The sequence below is a fragment of the Haplochromis burtoni genome, unplaced genomic scaffold (assembly GCF_018398535.1).
Source record: "Haplochromis burtoni strain Fernald_Lab_line unplaced genomic scaffold, NCSU_Asbu1 Contig_12, whole genome shotgun sequence".
NCBI lineage: Eukaryota > Metazoa > Chordata > Actinopteri > Cichliformes > Cichlidae > Haplochromis > Haplochromis burtoni.
In genome coordinates, this window is record NW_024582373.1 from 3,520,856 (window position 1) to 3,542,296 (window position 21,441).

The 21,441-nt window shown below is 39.0% G+C and overlaps 1 protein-coding gene across 5 annotated transcripts in view; it reads right to left on the reverse strand.

Annotated features, from left to right (window-relative positions):
• LOC102311109 (collagen alpha-1(XIX) chain) overlaps nucleotides 1–21,441 on the reverse strand; it is a 103,024-nt gene that overhangs the window by 76,830 nt on the left and 4,753 nt on the right. For 4 of the 5 annotated variants that reach the window (XR_006053246.1, XM_005915483.3, XM_005915482.3 and 1 more), the window contains exons 5-11: nucleotides 17,368–17,491; nucleotides 17,002–17,277; nucleotides 14,421–14,501; nucleotides 13,696–13,815; nucleotides 12,206–12,262; nucleotides 5,521–5,565; nucleotides 2,886–2,930 (exon numbers count right to left, since the gene is read on the reverse strand). Coding sequence is in view for 4 of the 5 variants with exons in the window: in XM_005915483.3 (XP_005915545.1) it covers nucleotides 2,886–2,930; nucleotides 5,521–5,565; nucleotides 12,206–12,262; nucleotides 13,696–13,815; nucleotides 14,421–14,501; nucleotides 17,002–17,277; nucleotides 17,368–17,491 (748 nt within the window). In the remaining variant the exon portion in view is untranslated. The remainder of the gene's footprint in view (nucleotides 1–2,885; nucleotides 2,931–5,520; nucleotides 5,566–12,205; nucleotides 12,263–13,695; nucleotides 13,816–14,420; nucleotides 14,502–17,001; nucleotides 17,278–17,367; nucleotides 17,492–21,441) is intronic. The other variant, XM_005915485.3, reaches the window with a different exon arrangement.

Consider the following 21,441-nt stretch of genomic DNA (forward strand, 5'->3'; position numbering starts at 1 on the left):
TTGTTATTAAGCAGGGAGTGTGTTTGCCGTGCTCCCTGCTTCTTACCTTCTAAATAAGCAGAAACAATAATTACAGTATATTCATTTAAAGTGACATTACAATACTAAGGACAGTATTTATTTCTCCTGCTAGGGGCTGTTTATTCGCTACAAATGACGATTTTAGGACTTTCGAGTCTCTTAGCACTAATTTCTGTAAGTGATTAACTGGAAAGACGGCCCAGCTTTATTGCAGATTTATTTAGTCGATGAGGCTCAGCTTCATCCTCTCACCTGACACTGGGGATACTGGTTTTTAATCCTGTAATGCTCGCTGCACACTGATGAGACATGGGGCTAGTTTAAATCCCATCTATTTGTCTACAGTGTCCTGCCATCATATTATTCGAAATCGAATGCAAGTGTTAGATCAAGAAGTCAAATGACTCACAGAGAAAGCATAGCTGTGGGAAAAAAGGGACAAACAAATAATGAAAGCTTGATTCGTACCATAATTTATTCTCTTTCTAGAAGGATACATACTGGAAACATAATGCATTGTGTTGACGTTGATGAATGGCTGAAACTTGTGTGTATTTGAAGAAATTATCGCATGACTGCATGTCATGTAGAGCATTGGAGTCTCCCAGCTTATTGTCTTGCTTTAATGACACTCAGCATTGCTATTCTGGTTCAGTGTCACTCACTGCTGTCTTCAGCACCAAGTTTGAAAGCTTATTCTGTTGTTATCTATGCTGCAATAATTACAGATGATGAGCTAGTAGCCATTTCAGAGCACGCCGATTGAATTGGTAAAAGTCTCAGCTTAGAACAACTGCTCGTCAGCTGGTGGTGCAGGAGGAAGAAATGTCGTTTCAAGGGTGATGATATAGTATGTTAAAGGATGTGGCTACAGCAGTGCCTCAAAATTTCTTGTGCAAGGAATCGAGATCCTAGCTTTCTAGCACAAATTTGTACGTTTAAGTAAAGTGGGGCAGAAAAAAAGCAATTTAGTAAATAAAACTGTTATCACTTAATTAAAAATAAATACTCAAGGCATTTGGCTTGATTTAAAGCTGTATCCACTGCAGAATAAGTTCTCTATACACTCCAGAAATTTGCTGTTCTCTAAGGAACACGCTGACATTTTGGGAAAATAGACTTGTTTTCCTCTCCCAGCATCAGATGAAAAGATAGATGTCAGTGTCATTTCTGTGATTTTCTACAAAGACAGGTCCAAAACATGTTTACGGACCTCAGCTCAAAGGCAAATCCCAGGTGCCTCTTGGATGTACTAGCGGCAAGCTTGCCAGATAACAAGATACAGCAGGTCGGACTCGTATCTTCTTTTTCACTTTTGATTTAGCTAGAACAGCTGTCTTCAAGCTAAGCTAGGCTAAGCACGTCCAGGATCCATACGTTATTATCCATAATGGGCATCTGAGATGCTGGACCAACACGCCTGCTAGAAGCAATGCTTCACAAATAGGACCTCAATTTCTCAACTTTTTCTTTGTTTCAAATCACTCAAGGAAGTAGGGCACAGTATAATAAATCCCTTCAGCACACGCATGAAAAGCCATTTGAGCATGACCGAAGAAAGCCCTGGCGCCTAGGGATGCACAAAGATCAAAACAAGTCACTTCTCTAGGAAAACATATATCCTCACACCAAACTAGTGGCAGAGTAGTTTATGACTGAGCACCACTAACAATGACGCCTGCCACCCAGAGAAAGAGCGAGCAGAGGGGAGCAGGATCGCCTCTCAGCAGACCCTTGGTCCAATCCTGTCAATGTAGCAGCTCACTGCACTTTTCAAACAGCCGATAGTGATGTCAGTTCCAAAAGGGACAAAACAGACTATCTCGTCAAAGCCAATCCTTCCTATTTGAACCACTTCTTTAAAAATTTCTTAGGAAATAATATAAACAGTAGATGTTTTTTTTTTCAGGTTTACTGTATGGCATCCAACCACACAACACTGTGTTTTTCTCCTTAAATCAGGAGCAGCGTGCACCATCGCATCGGTGTCTGACAGTCTGAGAACTTACAAGAAACAGGGAGGTAATTCTACTGGATTAAATCAGTAAATACTCTTTTGGCTGCGCACACTCATGTTTATCCGTTTTTGTTTTTTTTTATCCACTTTCTCTCTCTGTTATATGGCAGATCACGGGTCTGCAGCCTGCAGGGAGGCTGATTTCTGTGGCAGCTGTTTGTTGACTCAAGTGGGAGATGGTGATGAAAAGAAGTCCCTTTATTAAGCTACTTTAAACTGACCATCTGCACAGCTTTCAGTACATCTACTGAGATTGTGCTATGTGAGCAAACAAAAGCAGTATAGCAAAAAACAACAAAGCGAGAGAAAAAAAAAGAAAAAGAACACGCTTTCATTTAATTTATGCTTTAAAGGAAGGAAAACAGATTTGCTTGTGGCTAAAAACGCTTAATAAGATCTAAGTGGTGCTGTTGTTGTTTCTTTCGAATGGATATGTATTCAAAACAATTATCATTTAATAGTGCGCCTTATCAGAGTGTATATTACATACATTAGTCTAATCACTGCAGCCAGATTTAAGAGCATGCAATAAAATGTAACCTAAAATGAAACAGAAAGGGCTTACAGTAATTTGGGAAATGAGTTTAGTCCATTAGTATGTCAAGCCTATGGCAGCATATCAATTAATTTCACTGCAGAAGGACAATGTCGGCTAGAGCACTCCTTGCTCTGCTTCAGATATGACAAGCACCTGAAAACAGCCACACAGAAAAACTCTGCTGCGCTCCTACCCCCAGGTCATCACACAGAAAATGAAAAGCCTATAAGAATTGATTCCCTGACGAAACCAGACCTGGTTGATGTGCTAGGTATGGAATATATGTCTGCTGAAGATAGTGGTACTTACTTTCTCTCCATCGATTCCCTTTTGCCCTTCTGATCCAAGTTCCCCCTGCAATGACAAGACTGAAAGTTAAAAGGTGCAGAAAAGACCCTTGAAAAGTTTATGCTTTCATCTTTTTTTCCCCCACTCTGACACCCAGCAGTGCTAAAGTAGGGTTAAGGAGACACATGGAGGCTCAAAAAAGATGTTAGCTTTTAAAAGTTTTTAGTGTTTCATAAGTGGCTGATGAGACATTTATTGCATAAGCTAGGGAACACATTAGTCCACAAATACTTTTAATTAAATCATTAAAGAGTTATAGTGCTTTCATTTATCCCTATAAAAATGTAAGTATAAGGTCCACCCCTCTCCTTCCCCAAGGGACGCCACACTAATTACACCACTGTACAGATGCACTGGGTGGTGTATGATATTTATCATGTGCTGCTCTGGAGTTATTGTGTGGATGTTAATACACTCACATGAATACAAACAGGCAAAAAAAAAAAGAATAAAGTTAAATACTGAACTTCAAAGAAGTTCTAAGAATCTAAGTTAAGGATCTTGGCGATGGCAGCAGAAAAACACACAAGAATTTATTAAGGAGAAGAAAGACCACACACACCACACATCCAGGAGTCGCATGCAGTATCATTTGCTATTAAGCTCCCTGCAGCATTTCTGCTTCAGGAAAGTCTATAACATGTGTGGGATTATTTGTAGTCAGTAAAAAAGCTGTTAGGGGCTTATTTCCACAAATATCTTTCTGATCAGTGATTCTTCTCAGGCTGCCCAGCCAGTGATTTCGGAGAACTGTGCCAGAAATGTGTGAGCTGTCTTGGAACCTCTTATGAAAGTGTAACCTATACAGTTTAATGACCTCAGCTGGCCCATAAAGCTCAAGCAAACTGCAGTATTACAGTGTCCAAGGGCAACCATATCATTACTTTTATAATGCCAACAGCTGCAGGAATTGTTGTTCTCACATTAAGACGACCAAAAGAGTCTGAAAATCTGTGTGTCTTAGCTAAAAGTGCCCACAGCCATCTGTAGACATCTCCGAACACGCAGCATGTATAGAGCATATGCACATACTGGATGCCCACAGATGGATGAAAGGCGAGTATAACAATAGTCCACACACACAGGTTTCAGTAAAATATGTCTGGGTCAGGAAGAAACCTTATTGATGCAAAACTGAGCAAAGCTACAAAACACTTCAATACATGGCACTGTGCATTAGCATCTTTATCAATACTACTGCTACGGCTGGTGCTTTTCTTGTGCACTGTTCTGTAACAAAATAGCTTTCGCTGGCTCCTGTACAAGTGGAGAGAGCCGTGCCATTAAGTGCTATACCTTATTTCACAAATCAAGGTTCCCGAGCAAATAAGTCGTTCCACAGTGAGCTTAACGGATATAGATCCAGGATTAAGCCATATTCCACATTCAGGAATAATCCTGTTTACTGACGATGCATAAACAGCTTCCACAACGATCTTCGGTAAAATCGATCCCTAAATTCAATGTAGTATCTGGTGGATATATGTGTGTTTTTCTTGTCTTGTTATGCATTAGCTGTGTTTTTCTGAGAATAGAATCAAAATCCCACACCCCCTCTTTCCACTCCATGATATACTGCAAGGTATTCTCAGTGTAAGATATAGAGACAACACCCTTGTACCAGCATTACTGTAAGTAGTTGGCTGGCCTCCCAAAGCAGAGGAGATTAACACATGCATCTGAGATGCCACATTTGATAGTCAACAACCTAACTGATGACAATATCACACAACGCAATATGCAAGGGAATAAATAGCAACTGCAGTGAAATAAATTGCAAACACGGTAATTTTCTCAACACTATCAGGAACGAGACTGGATTAGTAAAGAACAAAACAAGTGCTGCGTCAATCTGAAATGTCATATGAAAGATATCTGCATTTTTCTTGCCCTCTGAAGTTTCCTGTGAATTGCTTGTCACTCTTGAGTCCTAATTTTTACTCAGGGAGGCTGTACATAATTACATGTTTTCACAAATGCGCATCAAGTTATTCAAGTCACTTGTTTTTCACTCAACAGAGAAGGACTTCATTAAGAAGGTGCAACTGAGGCTCACGCATGCAAGACATCTTCTCAGGACAGACAGCCCAAACATCTAGCCGGGATTTCGAGTGCAGTGGCAAGGACATGATCTCTCGCTGGCGTCCCACTCGGGAAAACTGCCAACTATGTCCGGTGGGGGCACACGACCAAGCTAGAAATGCCGCTGGTTGGACCTGAACTTGGTTGGAACTGGATAGCGGTAGCCGTACTGAGCAGGCACCTTTATATTTCATTCGATTTTGATATTGCTTTGTTTTCTGTGTTGCTCTGATGAGGTCACCACAAGCAGGCCAGTAAATCAACCCAATAATGTTAGAAAATAATCTCAGAGAGGGGCACTGACAGATTCCATAAATCACTTAATCAAAAGAGCCATCTGCTATTTAAGCATCTGTATACCATACAGCAACACTAACTCAATTTGTAACTAAAACATATCTTAAAAAAAAACAAAAACGTAGAGCCCGCGTTCCTCAAAGCCTTAGTCACAAGTGTGAGGGCAAAGCAACACTGAGGAGTGTTAGCTTTGCAAGTCATTCAGCGAGTGACCTACCTTGGGTCCTCCGTTTCCTGTGGGCCCAGCCTCCCCTGTGTTCCCCTGCAACAGGAACAACACAGGGACCTGTTAGTGAAAGGTCTCTCGTTCACACATTAGTGAATAGCTTTATGAACACTTGTCATTTCAACAACGATCTCGCTCCTACAGCTGCTCCAAGAGTTCTTGCTGACACAGGACCTCAGCAGCTGCAGATCAGGATACTGTTTCTCAACAACTGGAACGTGCATATCTGAACCCCATTAGGAGTCATCATATTGTTTTAATAACTGTATTATTTTTAGAAAGTTAGACAAGACAGGGCAAAAAAGGAAGAGAAGTTTAAGTGTCTTAAGGGATATACTTTTATAGACAGTAAAGACAGACTGGAGAGAGGATAAAAGAAAGAGGTACTGTCCGCAGTGCTGCTGAGAGGAGAGGCTGGACTGTTATTTAGCAAATTAAGCAAATGTAGAACATGCTGCAAGCTAAGAATCTAATTAAGCATAATGTCCATTCATTGTGACATCTTCATTACGAGCCCTGTTTGCTGGCTCTCAATAGGTTTGTTTGGAAAGTACAAGAAAATGTTGCTAACTTAACAAATGAATTGCTTTCTAGGCTGGAGGATAAACGATGAGCCTTATTATTGCATCCATTATTCTGAGCATGTCCACTCTACCTTTTAAAAATACAAAACATTTGATAATTCACTGGTCATGTGAACAATTGTAGCATGTTAAGCATTCATATTAGACGCGAGACATTCATGCATTGTCCGTGGTATGTATATTTCACAATGCTGTCACCCATTCATTCTTCACCCACTAAAGTTTTCTTTTCACCCACTGACACGAACCTTTTAAAAAGCTAATAATAGTACAACACTTATTATTACAATAGGAGCAATGAAAGGTTTTGACAGCCAATCAAAGTGTTAGTGAAATAATAAACCATCTTGAGTGAAATTCCTATTATAACTCACTTTAGAGGTAGAATGGGTATAAATTGAATTAGGGGGTACTAATTGAAAACACAAGCCATAAGGGCATGAGAATTGTAAATGGTGCAAAACAAATTATGGGTATTGTAAAAGGGAAAGAAGTTTTAATTTCGCCATTACGCCTCTGTTTTATTTATTTATTTATTTTTTGAGCAAGTACATGCAGGAGCTGTAAATCTAGTAATACCAGGGTTTATGTGCAAGGCCATAGAAAATGGATTTCCTTTCAAGTAAGCTGCATTCTTATAACCCACTACTTATCTGTTTAATTTCCTGAGGGATTCTGGATTAATCATAGCAGTTTAATCCCTTTGCACTGCATTAGAATCCTCCATCAAACTCTCACTGTAATGCGGGATAGTACTTTCTGTCAGAGTAACACAGCAAAAGTAATCCCCACCCATTTTCCCAAGAAACCCTCTGTGTAGGTCACGATGATTGGCCTGCACTTCTCATTTTGGTTGTTTAAATGCTCTAAAGTGCCCAGATGTCTTTGATTAATCTCTACAAAGTCAATCTAAATTGTTAGTAAGTATACTCGGACTATTTTTAATCTTATACAGAAGGAGATTCTCAAGTCTTATAAGATTACCTCAATAACAGAGTTTTATATGACTTTGTTACCCCTTGTTAAATGTATTGTAATATAAATCAGAGTTTCTCATTGTTTAACTGTCCCATGAATACTGGGCTAGCAATATGACAGCAACATGTGGGTCTTGCCAAACTAAACAAAGCATTTAAGAAACCTATAAGTCTAGTTTTTATTATACTAATGTATAATTCCTTACATAATTTGTCCATTTTCCCATGATCTGAACATAAATTCCTATCTGTAATCATGGAGGAGCTAAAGATTCCTTACAAAATCCTGTCAGAGGCAACAATCAGGACGGAGAAGCTTGTGTTAAAAGGACAGAAACACAAAGGTATCCTGTATACAAGTCTTTACATCAAGTGGCATGATTTGTAATTGTTGTACCTCCATACACAAAACAATTTACTTTCATGGCACCAACTTTGTAGTGTTATATATAGGAACAAGCAAATAATATAATAGGAAAACAGCTGGCGAGATGAAATATAACAAGCCGTCTAACACTTAAGAGCAGATAATAATTTAATTGAGTGTGGTGGCATCACACGAAGCAGCAGTCCCCCCCCCCCCTAAACAGTATGCGGTGTATCGTTGTGCACGTAACAAAAAAGCAGAAAATAAATTGCTTAGGGAAAGGTACTTTACATTTTAAAAGCCCCTAAAAAATTAGTTTGGTGAACATTTATGCAGTTTTACAGATATGCACAAGTCATAAGTAATGATGTCTCTTAAGACTGAAGCTCTGGAGCCAAGGATTTGTAAGTTGGTAGCTACATCTCTTCAACACTTGCATTTCTCTCTCGCTTCCTTTAGGTTTCCATAATGAAAATCATTCTGGACCTTTGAAGCAGGCAAAGCCCTCCACTGCGCAAAATGAACTATGATGGCTCAGACTGCACAAACACTGCCCCATTGCTTGTGAAAAATCACACACTGAAACACACACCCTACTCTATCTCATAACAAATGGAAGTTCTAAATGTTGGCTTAACTTAAAATAGATTTTTGTAAATTGGATTTTTAGTTTGTACAGAAATGATTCTCAGAAAGCATCCTGAATGTGGTCTGACAACGCAAACCTTCAGCTCTTCTAAACATCTAGCGCCTGTAAGTCCACTCCACCAGGGAGAAACAGGTAGAAACTGGCCTTAGAAACTCAGGGATCAATGAGAATTAAATATAACGTAGAAGAAGTGAAATGCTACCATAATATACCACACAGATGAATCTACAACAAGGCCAGTGTAAATAAGATAAAATAAATAAATAAATGACTGACTATCAAAGCATAATTAATATTATAAGAACAAACTGCCACTTGTGTAGAAAGGTTAGCTACTGTCAGTGAATAGAATATAGCCTACACTGTTTGACATCACATGTAGATCAGCCTGACAAATCAAAATCATAACTCTTACAGTTTCACAATTGGGTGACCAAAACTATTGATCATCTTTCAATGTGTGGTTTGTGGACTAATTAAAATGCCAAATTAGCTACATTAGTATATGCTCACTGGCAGCTTTATTAGCTACCCAGTGTTAGTACTGGGTTGGACCCTTGTGCCTTCAGAAAAGCCTTAATTCTTCACAGTATCAATCTAACAGCACAATGGAAAACTTTAACATAGATTTTTGTCCATATTGACACGATGGCATCACACTGTTGTTGCAGATTTGTTGGCTACACATCCATGATGTGACTCTCTCGCTTTACCACATCTCAAAGGTACTCTATTGGAATGACATCTGGTGACTGTGGAGGCACTTTAAGTACATTCGAGTATAGAGTTTGAGATAATCTAAGCTTGGTGATAATGCACAGTATACTGCTGGAAGCAGCCATCAGAAGATGGGTACACTGTGGATATGGTCAGCAAAAATGATGCCTATATGGGGCTGAAAATGTACCAAGAAAATATTCTCCATTCATCACCAGCCTGAACCATTGATAAAAGGCAGGATAAAATGTTGCAACAGAAACTCATTAGACCAGGTGACATTTTTATATCTTCTATTTTCTGATTCTGGGTGACCCCATGTGAATTGTAGTCTCAGTTTTTCTCTTTTTTAGTTGAGTGGTCCCCAGTGTGGTCTTCTGATGACGTCGCCCATCTGCTTCAACGTAACTTCAGAGAGCTCAGAGTTGCTCTTCTGCACACACTGGTTGGTCAGCTTAAAGCAGTCTGGCTATGCTCCTTTGGCTTGTGAGATCACCAAGGCATTTTGATCCACAGAATAGCTGCATACTTGACATTTTCTCTTTTTCAGACCATTCCTCACAAATCCTATAATTTTTTAAGGGTTTACAGGATTTAAAATCCCAGCAGATGAGCAGGTTCTGCCTGTTTGGCACTACCGACCAGATCTCTCAAACCAACAACATTCAAAGTAAATTAAACCACCTTTCTTCCCCATTCTTATAATTAAGTTCTAACAACAGGCTGTGTTGACCATGTCTGCACACCTAAATACACTGATCTGCCATGTTGCTGCCATGTCATCAGCTGATTAGATTTTTGCATCATTAAGTGGATGAACAGGTATACCTACGTAATAAAGTGTCCAGTGTGTGTATCTTACTGTCAGTACACAGATGGTTTCATGCTGCTATAGCTGAAGTGTTGATTTCAATTGTCATCTGCATATGAACAAGTATTAAACTTGAATTGCAGATTATATTTTTATTGAAAATGATTTTTGTAGCTCTGTGTCACACTAGAAAGCTGTTAGTGTGTACCCCAGCACTCACCCTACGGGAGCGGGGAAAGGCACCAGCTCCCCCGTCCCTGAATTAGATAAGCATAAGAGAGTGGCTGGATGGATGGTTTTTGTGTGTTCTGCACTTTGAGCAGCTAATTTACTACATCATAGCATGAATAAAAAGTGATTGAAGAGGTGAATAAAAAGATCAAGAAAAAAAGGTGAAAATAGAACTATATTAGAAATGTAAATGAAGTGTGCCTGGCTCTTAGTTTAGCTCATGTATAAGTTTCTATTCAATGTGGCAGCAAAATCACATTTATCTTATCAGCAGTCGCAACAGCTGGTCTAATATAACTACCAAAAAATCACCAGGGTTCTTTTTAGCTTCTGCTTTTAATACCGGTGGTGTGTTAACTGACTGAACAAGATGGCTTAGTCATGAATGTGTGGCCCCTGATCATGTCTTTGCTTAACGCCATCGATTTAGTGTTCAAGCCAGTAATAGGATTTGTTATAAATTTTGTTGTTCAATCAGTAAACAAATCTTGCCAAGTATTGATTTGTTGAAAACCTGAAATTAGATTTCAGGTGTTAACAGTATGAGTAACTGAGTCATAGCGCACGATGTGGCCTGCAGAAAAATAATAACAATAAAAAAGGAAGGGCCCTGGGTGAGAAGCATGTTCAAATTATTGTTGGTTCATTTGTAGACAGATAAAAGATATGTGCTAAAGTGCTATTTGGACATCGTTTAGGTACCAGGTTAACACTCACTGGGACATTAAATGGCTATTTTTTGATGTAACAAAAGCACTGACAACTTGCACAGTGCCTGCTATACTGCAAACTGAACCAGCAGCCTGTTATATTTTACCCACTTTAAATACCCACACCAATTACCAGAAACTAATTAATCACCAGCACTTCAACCACATTCCAAATGCACAGACACATTACAGCTTGAGAACCGATCTCTGCTGGGTCATTTAAGAATCATTAGAGGCCAATTATAGCACATCAACGTATTTGATTAGAGCAACCTGTTTTCCTTTGCTTCTTTCTTTCTTTCTTAAACAAAGCTAGTTTAAAAATGATATTTAAAATGATCGCTGCCTATTTTAAACATCAGCTAACAAAATAAAAAGCTAAAAAAGTTAAAAGGATTAAGCATCCATGTCTTTATTATTTGTTATGTATCTGTTCTAACAATTACAGATGTTCAGTGTCTCCAGATTTTCAGTGACATTGTGACAACTGGCATGCAAAAGTGACAAAATATAGTCCTTTTTACTCTGCTAGAAAGAAAAACAATCTATAATCATATGCTTGCACACAGGCAGTACATTTTTGGTGCTGTTCAAAGGATTACCAGCACTAATCACGATGCCACTTTAGCAGCAGTAACAACTCACGGTGTAGAAAGCTCAAAAAAGCCCGATTACAAATTCCAGAGTTGGATGCTAAAGGTATAAATGATTTAAAATGATGCTTTTGTGCCTTGCAGAAATGACTGGTTTTCACGGAACAAAAACTCTTACAGTCATCCTACATATCTTAATCCCACAGCCACATCATGGTAATTAGGATACTGACCCCCAAAAGCCATATAGTCTTATCAGGCGTACAGTACCACCACCTGCTCGTCCCTGTGAATTCTTTTCATTCAGAGCTTTCTCCCTTTTGTCACTTTTTAACCTTGTACAGGCAGCTAAAAGGGGATTTGACTCTCCAAACAATGTGATTTGTCTAGGGAATAATAACACTTTTTGTCTTGGTATTTGATGGTTCCTTCATGTTTTTCTTGTCCTCCAACTGACGCGACACCCACAATTTTCAGTGACTGGGCATTTACAATTTACATTTCCACTTGTCTATTGAGCTGTCATGAATCTTTTTTTTAAACTACACCAATTTTCAAGTGATTGAACAAATGTATGATTTACCAATTCACACTGCTTGGGATATTTGGGAGAAAATGTGAATGCTTGCAGATAATTGCACAGTAGCCTCTCCAAAGGACCTTGACTGCAGAACATGGACTTTGCTAGGCATTCCAATATAGATATTTCCCTGTTGAAAGAAAGCTCTATTTCTCTTCCTCTAACAATGAAGTATAAATGCGTCCTACGGGGACTTGCTGTCTTTCTTGACATTTAGACCTTGTAGCTGTCCTGGAAAACCAGCAACACTGCCCAGAAAGCAAACCCACAGCTGCAGCTAAGAGTATCTGAGAACAAAACTATGGTCATTTGCAATAAAGGTGCTGAACACAATGCTGACAAGATCAAGTTGAGACTTCTGTGAAATCACTAACATTTCCTGAACAACTCCATTTTCCCTTGAATAGATGTCAAGACAAACACATTTATCAAAAAGCACTAAAAATCTGGCCCTTACCTTTTCCCCTTTATCTCCTTTTTGTCCTGGCAGTCCAGCTACGCCTGGAAGACCAGCCTGTGCACACATAACATGCAGGACTGAAACTATACGTAGACACATTTATATCAACAGCATGAATCTTTTAACATACAGTTGCAGTCAGCTGTTTACTTACACACATCGTGGGTACGAATCCCATGGTAATACTGGGCTTTTAATGATTTCTTCGAAATTTTCTTTTTACCAGGGTGGAAGAATTGTGCAGCATACATCTTTAATGACTTTAAAAAAAGAACAATTGGGTGCAAAAGTTTGAATTTATTTTGGATTTTCTCCAATTCACACAGGGTCAGAGCCTACACACAGCCTCAAATATCCATACACACCCACTAAAATTTGATTAAATTTCCCTTAGGAAGTTGCACCTCAACCAGGTGCTTTTGGCAGAATCCTGACTGGTTATTTGACCACTCTTCTTGGCAGAACTGGTAGAGTACATTTAAAGTGGTTGATATCCTGGCACAGACATAGTGTTTAGGTAGATTTTCAATAAGGCTGAGGTCGGGGCTTTTGTGAAGCCATTCCTCGACCTTAATGTTAGCCGGCTTTATCCAAAACCTTGGACTTTCCCATTTTTGTGATATTCGTCAGTTTTTTTATGCTGGCAAAGAGAAACTACCAGTTGTAATCAATCACACTATTAGTAAGATGTCAATAGGACTTGGCTTTGTCAAGTCAAAAGACACTGTAAGCACCAGCTAATCCAGATTAGTGTTTTGCGAATATATTTATATATTTGAGCTTGTATGTATACTTTTCACCTTATGTGGATGAAAGAAAATCCAAAATAAACTGAAACTTATGCACCAAATTCTTGTTTTTTTAAGTGATTAAAGATATATGTTGTACAGTTATTCCAACTTGGAAAAAGAACAATTCAAACAAATTACCACGACATTCACGTGCATGATGAGTGTGTATAAGCATCGGACCATAACTGCATTTGAAATAACAGAAATATTGCTTCTGTTTTGCCAGTAAAGAAATACAAGTAATATACTGCACCTGCAGTAAGCAATGATGTTTTTAGTCATATGTTACTTAAAAATACAATCTTTTTTTTTTTACTATCCAAGTATATTCCAGTATCTCACATCTATTTCCACTGATAAAAGAGATCACCTTGCGGCTGTACCATCTTAGTTTGTTATTGTAGGCAACATTAATATCTGCAGGTGAAATAATTCCTTACAGCTTCACAGATCTATTGCACAGTGCATATTTGCCATGCTTGGGAGAATTATAGCTGCATTTGTAAATACATTTAGACTGTAATGTGTTTGGTTGGCATTGCAGAAAAATAGTTTTTGATATAAATGGTGTTTAAAAGTCTCTAGAATGCCCATATCGGATTGAGTACACGTGGCGTCAAATCAAAGGCTGGCTCAGTTTCAGCAGCCATTACATTCACTCAATTAGAAGCCCCTGCTGGGTTGAATTGAGTGTACCTTTTCAGCTGGACAGTGACATCTGTCAATGGACTGTGGGGCTGGCTGAGACAGCATCAAGGGGATCTGAGCTGTAACCAGGGGAGGGGCAGTCCCATTAAATGTCCTCTCGGCTCCACACTGGATCAATACAGAAATTTCACTACTTAGACGCTTTCCTTTGTGTTCTTGCTTCAGGGCAAAAAAACAAATCAAGCCACTGTCACGTGCAGCACACTTCACCCAGACAACCTTTTTATGCTTATGTGAAGCTTACAACCTGTCATAAGCGCTTCTCAAGGTTGTGAGAATTCTCTAAGAGTAACTTTACACTGACATGGCAGGATGCTTAGGGAGAGATGCAATGACAAGAGTTCAAAGGTCACGTCTCCATTTGGAATCACCGTAACATTAGCTCTTAATGATTTTATGATGATAGAAGTTCTATCTTATTTCATTTCTAACTGGGGCCGGGCGTTCTTGTGGATGACACAAAAATCTTCTTACACTTTTATGTAATGGTTAAAGTTGAGCCGTACAGTATGTGGCACACGATTACCAAGAAGCTTAAATGTCTTTCACTTTTTAAAGAAAAAAAGTCACCTAATTTATTTTCTTACTTGTGAAATGCATAACAAAACACAAATGTCTTTTTTTTACAGCTCATTACCTCTTAGTCTTTATTGTAAATAAAAATAATAATAATAGTAAATTCAGTTGTTTTCTGAGGTGTTAAAGCGTTTTACCTTTGGGTCCTCGAGCTCACAGCAGTTTTCCAGCTCAGCTATGTAAGGGTCACAGTAGATTAGAAATTGTTTCAGTTCAATCTGTGGAGACAATCACAGCATTATTCAACAGTTTCGTCATCTCGTCATGCTCCTCTTTTAACTGACAAATGTCTACACTTCACTGGCTCAGACAGCACAATTTGTTCACTTGTCAGCTACTGTAGCCATAATGTCCCAACGCTGCAACTCCTGTCGCCTGCAAAACATCTCCAAAGCACCACATTAAAAACATAACATATATTTTTAAAAAGCTTCAACTTCCGCATGACTTGCAACTGGTTCAGAGGAGAATTTGAAACCTATGTTGTTGGTTTTTTTGAGGTGTTACTTATACTATTATCAGTCACAAAGGATAAAAAGTCAGCTGTTAATCCTTCTTAAGCCAAGGTCTATCCAGAGGCACGACTGACCTAATGGCAAGGTGACCTTTTGTTGTTTTTGGCACTTTGGCCACCTCCGGGGCTGAAAAATGAAGCCAATGCGGAAGTGCCAACAAATGCAGTTCACTGAATAGTCACTTCAGGCTGACTCCAAAAGCAACCCAACAGACTCCAGCACTAAAGTGCCTGACTTGAATAAACATGAATAAACATGGTTACTGCTCAGCACAATAAACACGTTTCTTCTCCAGTACTGCATTATTGAATAAAAGTGAATAAATATGCTCTTTTTAACTAATTTCCCACTTTTGTAAAAGCTGTACAGGAGTTACTTTGTTTATAGGTCACCCATTTGCATTAAAAGCGCTGCTGCTGCTTGAAGTGACAGGTGGGTGAAGACTAGGCTGCTAGTTGTCTGCTAACTCTACTCACACAGGTGGACGTAACTGGATCTCTGGACTGTTTCTGGTGCTGGTAGCCTTTAGATTATTTTTAATTCATTTATCTGAAAAATGATATGGCTTGTTGTGTGGTTAAACTTTACTAAAAGCCTGTCCAAGACGTTTTTGCTCCAGTTCTGTTGAGTGAATTTCATGTATTTTATCTGTTTGTTTAATAGCAACCCAACAATCTATAGATGTAGCTTGCTAACCATTCTTGCTAGTGTTAGCTAAAAAAAAGGCTCCCTCCTCTCATGCAAATGATTAAAAAAACAAGGTGCCGACAGCCGAAAAACAAGCTTTCAAAGGGGACATTAAAAGCTTACACTACAGTAGAAGCATCCATCTATTATAGTATGGTGGAAAAGTTATGAGCCACCCCTCCTTTTTTCGTTTTCGCTAGGAAAATTGGAAACAGGTACAGCGATTCATTAAAAAATGTGCAAACATACGTGGAAATATAGTTTATAATGCAACATATTATTCAAATGAGCTTGAGAGTCAGTATTTGCTATGACCACCACTATTATTATTTAATCTTCAGCACAGCCTGAAGTCAAGCTTACTAGTAATTTGTTGAAGTACTGTTCAGGAATAATTCTCCAGGCTTCGTGAAGGACATACAAAGCTCTTCTTTGGATGTTGGTTGCTTTTTAATATGTTCTCATTCAAGATCATCCCACATCATCTCATATCATCCCAGTACTTTTCTGTGTTCATGATTCCATCAGTTTTGACAAGATCCCCAACACCACTGGTTGAAACCCTTACAGAGCCTCCACGATATTTTACAAGTGATTGTAGAAATTTGCTTTTCTGCAAACCTGCTCCATAAATTTGAACCCCAAAAATTAAAATTTGGGTTCATCACTCCATAAGACCTTTTGCCACTTGTGGCTGTGTATGTAATTTAGCATAGCTAAGCCTTTTCTCCCTGTTCCTCTTCCTTGGCCATTTCTGTTGAGGCTTCAGTGAACCGTAGACGGATCAACAAATGGGCCAGATGCATCTGTCAGATCTTTGTTGCTTCCCCCCCCTATTTCTTAAGGACATGACTTTCAGATCATGTTCATCTGTTGTAAATAGCTGTGCTTTCCAATTGTCCAGTTTTCTGAAATTATCTGGTTCTTTGGGAATCACCTTATTGGTGCAAAAACAATATTTATGCCTGTCAAACTGGACTGTTTGACAGGCATTTGAAATGGTGGAAAAAATATGTGTTTGGCACCAATCTGCTAGAAACAAAGTGCCTAAAGATATTTTTTAAATTGGTTCTTTCCCAAATTATCTATTATGTGTAGACACAAGATTGATTTATGATTTAAGTGTCTTGACAAATAAATAAAATAATCCCCTGAAGTTACAAGGAGTGGACTGAAAATGAATGAAAAAATATCCAATGTCCAAAGAAAAACTCTGAAAGACCTTCAGAAAGACTGAAGAACAACTGCTCGAGCCTGTCTCACTGGGAACAAAATATAAAGAAATGAGGAGTGGCCCAAGAGTTTTGCACAGCACTGTATGTGTTGAGTATGTCATGAACATGTGTAAAACTGAAGACTTAAACTGATTAAGATGCACCTGACACATGTTTTGAATGTTGTTTGAAAGCAGTAGCGGTGCTTTCATATTGGATAAGTGAACATATTGAATAACAAACTGCTAAATTTGCAGTTGAGAAAAAAAACGTGCTCCACACATGTTTATCATGGGACATACATCTACAGGCCGTCCATCCTCTATTCGTGTTGTGATCAGTGTGCGCCCACTGGGGTCGATGCTGGCCCTCTCATCAGTCACTCTTCTTTCTATTAGCTTGCAGTCCATGTAAATGGAGACGGCATTGGTCTGTACAGAAATGCTCAGCTTGTGCCACTGGCGATCAAACAGGGCATGGAGGTCACGGCTTTTAAAAGTGTAGCGGAGAGTGTTCCTCAGCAGGCTCTGGAAAGAAAACTCCACCACCTTCTTGTCGCCGTCAACCACAACATTTACCTGAGATGTAAAGAAGAGGACTGTCACCGCACCATATCTGTGTACATACTCAAACTATTACACACAATTAAAATATATATTGGCACTAACCTGACTGCCTCCTGACTGATCAAATATCTGCCAAAGATACCACCGATCTTTTTTTGTAGTTCTTCTTACCCGCCAGATGGAGACAAGGGAGTACTCACTTGGAAGCCCATTTGGAAATATCAGTCTAAAAAGAACATCAGGAACAGTTACATTCCAACAGAGCACCAATATTAAATTTAACTTTGAAATAGTTTTAAAAAATTGAATAACAGTGTCCGGTTTAATTTTTCAGTGCAGAATGTAAGGCACTTTAAAGCTTTCAGGGACTGAATAATGAACCAGCCAATCAGCTTCAGTGATCAATATAATTTCAGTATCCTCTTGCTGCAGAGACATCCACATAAATAAACCTGACAAACTTAATTCCATTTAGCTTGATGTATTTTATACAGGCTTCCCTGTCACTCAGATGGATGAAAGCATATAGACATTGATCCAAAGTCACAGAAGTCAATCTTTTACCTCGCTGACATACGACGCACACGCACAGTTACAGAGGGTTTATGTCTATGACCTCAGCCACTCTGTAAAGTCAAATAACACACCTTTCCTTTCCTCCAGCAGAAGAAAAATACACAGAAAAAAACTGGAATATATAAGAAAAACAATATCATATTTCAAATCATACCCACTCCCAAATGATTTACATCTTATTCACTAACTCATTGCTCAGCCCACACCCTCACTCTCTTTCACTATTTTATACGTTGTGCTAAAAAAAAACAAAAACAGAAAAAAACATTATATCCTTCAAAATACTATAACCTATAACCCAACTCCACACTCAAATTAACAGCCAAAAGTGGAAGAGCATAAACATAATAAATCAAGATCAGCAAAAATAATAATAATGCAATGATAAGGTCATTGAGAAGGCAGAGCACAGCCTGGGGGAGGAAGCGAGAGAGAGTGTTTCCTCAGACAGGTTGGAAATTAGTTTTCACTCCAATATATCATCTCCTATTCTCTCAGAGCTTCCTACCCTCTTCTATTGTGTCCCTTGAATTCTTTGCGATTTTTTTGGTGTGCACGGTACATGACTAAAATGATAAATGCGCCAAGTTAAAGCTCCTGAAAAATCAAATGCTTCCGTGAGGGGCCGAGGACTGGGAAGGTCATTTGTTGCCTAAGGGCTAAAGGATTATTTCAGCAGCAATTCAATATCAAAAGTGACGTGGCAATTTATAAAAGTGAGATTCTGAAAATAAATGCAGTGCAGAACATTTTAAGCCTACACATACAGTACCTATTTGTACTAAATGGATTACACATCATTATTAAGGAGCAAGAAACATCATAAAATAAAAGAGAATTCTTATTTGTACCACACTTTACACCCTTTTTCACAAAGTTCTTTCACTGGGCTGGCACAGTTCTCTCTGAGAGGCTAGAGGGTTAAAGGTCATGACATTGTGTTGACTGCTATGGCTAAGTGGCTAAACCTGGAGTTCAGGGTTGGTTACCTTGACCACAGTTTAATTATTTGGTAAAATGCTACTCAGCATGATTTAGTAGGTGATAATGAGTGAATTTAAAAAAAAAAAAAGAAAAGAAAGAAAATTTCCATTTATTTCTCCTGGTTCACTGCCAGAACAGCTTTTTATAATCTCTGTATGTGATTACGCCAACCCTGACCTCATGTTGACTGCCCCGGTGGTTAAGTGGCCAAATGTGGAGCTCTGTGTTACTTGTTTTGACACTGCTTGTCTGATTCTTTGGGAAAGTGCTACTCTGCATGACTTAGAAGGATTTGCATTCAATTTCCCTAGTACACATGCAAAACACTTCCACAACATACTGTAAGTGATCCTGCCAGCATTTTCTTTTACAAGTCCCATTTGAATAAAAATAATTTGTATTGGGAAATACACTTTGGAACAAAAAGAAATGCATTCCAGATCACATTCATTAGTAAATCTTCGTTTCAATGCAAACCTTATAATGACTGTTTACTATAGGCTTGTATTTTACAGTGTGAAGAAGTAGGGTCTGGTTTCAAGCCAAAACAATGAAACGTCCACAGCAGAGCATTACAATAGTTTTGTGTGTGCACAACCATAATAAGAGAAGCACACAAGATCACGCAGAGTAACACCCTGACACAAGAATTACACTCAGAGCTAATTCCATTTTTATAAGGAGTGATCATGTGCTTTCTGGAAACTGTCACCACTCTTGGAACGTGATTTTGACTGTCTGCGTTGCTTGGCTGACACAATGGTTTGACAGAATTATCACAGCAACACCACTTTTCTGGCAGGCAATCTTATGGAAGAGACTTAAGTCTCCTGCCTTGTAATAAATCCTATCCAAGAAGAGTCTTTAAACTGAGCTAGAGGAATCAGATTGCTACAGCTGAAACAATCAAATCTCAAATGCAAGCCTAGTTGGCTCGCGTCCTTATCACTGACATTCAATCTCTGCGCAGTTCAAAGTTGACTTTACCGTGTCAGTTTTTACCCTAGATCCATCATTCAAGCGCCAAATGGCTATTACTTCTTTTTCCCAACGTGAGCCCACCTTATGTGTTTACGTTCGGTAGAAGAGTTTTTTTACTGGCATGGATTTGATCTAGAATATAGACATTTTACTTTGTACAGCTGAGGTGCACGAAGGTAGCTAGGTTTTGTAAGACGAGCTCATCCTCATTCCTATGGTGTCAAAGCCACTGGCGTCCCAGAAGTATCCTTTGGCATTTTTGGTGTTGTGGCAATAGTGAAGCAGCTTCTCGTCCAAATCCTAACATATGGACACTTGGTCAGAAGTTTAATGCACTGGCTGTGCTTAAAGCACAATTTACATGTAAGGCAAAGGTACTAAATGGAAGTAATTACTAATTACATGGTTTTGATAGCTCTGCATAACCAAACAGCAAGTTAATGTGAAAGCAAAGAGGGCACTCTGCAACTTCCCTATTGGCAACCCAGGTAGAATGTAAACTAGTAAACTAGTAGACCACAGTAAGCCTGTATGATGAATAAGCTGCCACAACAGTTACAAATTGCTAAAACTGTCGGTTGCTAAACAAATCTCAGCATAAGCTGCATTATAAGATTTTGCAGTCACATTAAAAAGAAGTGCTGATTAAATTCCTGTTTTGCTTGATTTGCATTGTTAACAAAAACACCCCAAAAAAGCTACAGTACCTGCTCGAAAGCAGAACTTGGTTCCGATTTGAGCACAAAAATGGAGTCTATAGCAAATTCTACTGAAGCTTGAAGAGCTTGAGTTGCTAAACTATGTACAACAATATGTAAGACAGACAGTTGAGAACCATTTAAACATATTTAAAATGTAGTCCATAGACCAACATGCATTTCAGATGTGAGACACAAGTTAGTATATGATCCAAAGAGAGCCAGAGCAGACATAAATAAGCTATAAATATGCTGGGAGCAACTGCAACACTCTGCTTTAATACTCTATGGATGAATATGTGTTGCTTTTTGCCGGGCAAATGTGCTCCCTCACACAAATGTTCCACGAGCGTGTCAGCAGTGATCTATGAACCGTAATGTGTATTGTGCCAAGGAGTGGGCAGAACATCAGCCATATCTACGCATCTATTGCTGCATATGCTGCGAGAGGAGTGAGCAATGTTTTACTGGCTGTGGCAGGGGCACTGGGGCCTCCTGCTTCGTGCAATTGCCCTCGCTTTCCCTCCTCAGCTGACATGCAGTATCACCTGTCAAAGTACTTAGATAATTGGATATGAGAGGGATCGCAGTCCTGCCACTATAACCAATGACACTGTCAGCAGCGTCACCGAGAGGCAGCATCTTCTTGCACTATGGGCCCAGACTGAGTGAAGGGCTGAAGTGAATGTATTTTCAGCTGGTTGACTGAACAGGGAAGCAGATCACAAATCACCTGGCTCAAAGATTTTTTTTCACCCAGCCAAGGAGGGAGAGGGGGAGAGAGAGGGAGGCAGTAAATGTTTACAGTTGCATATAAAAATACTAAAAATATCCTGCCCTCCTGGAAGAATGACAAAGTGTTCTCTTTCACTGTTACAACCCGAGGACACAAAACAATGAATATCTCAGGATTCATTTTTAAAACCTCAGTATAAGT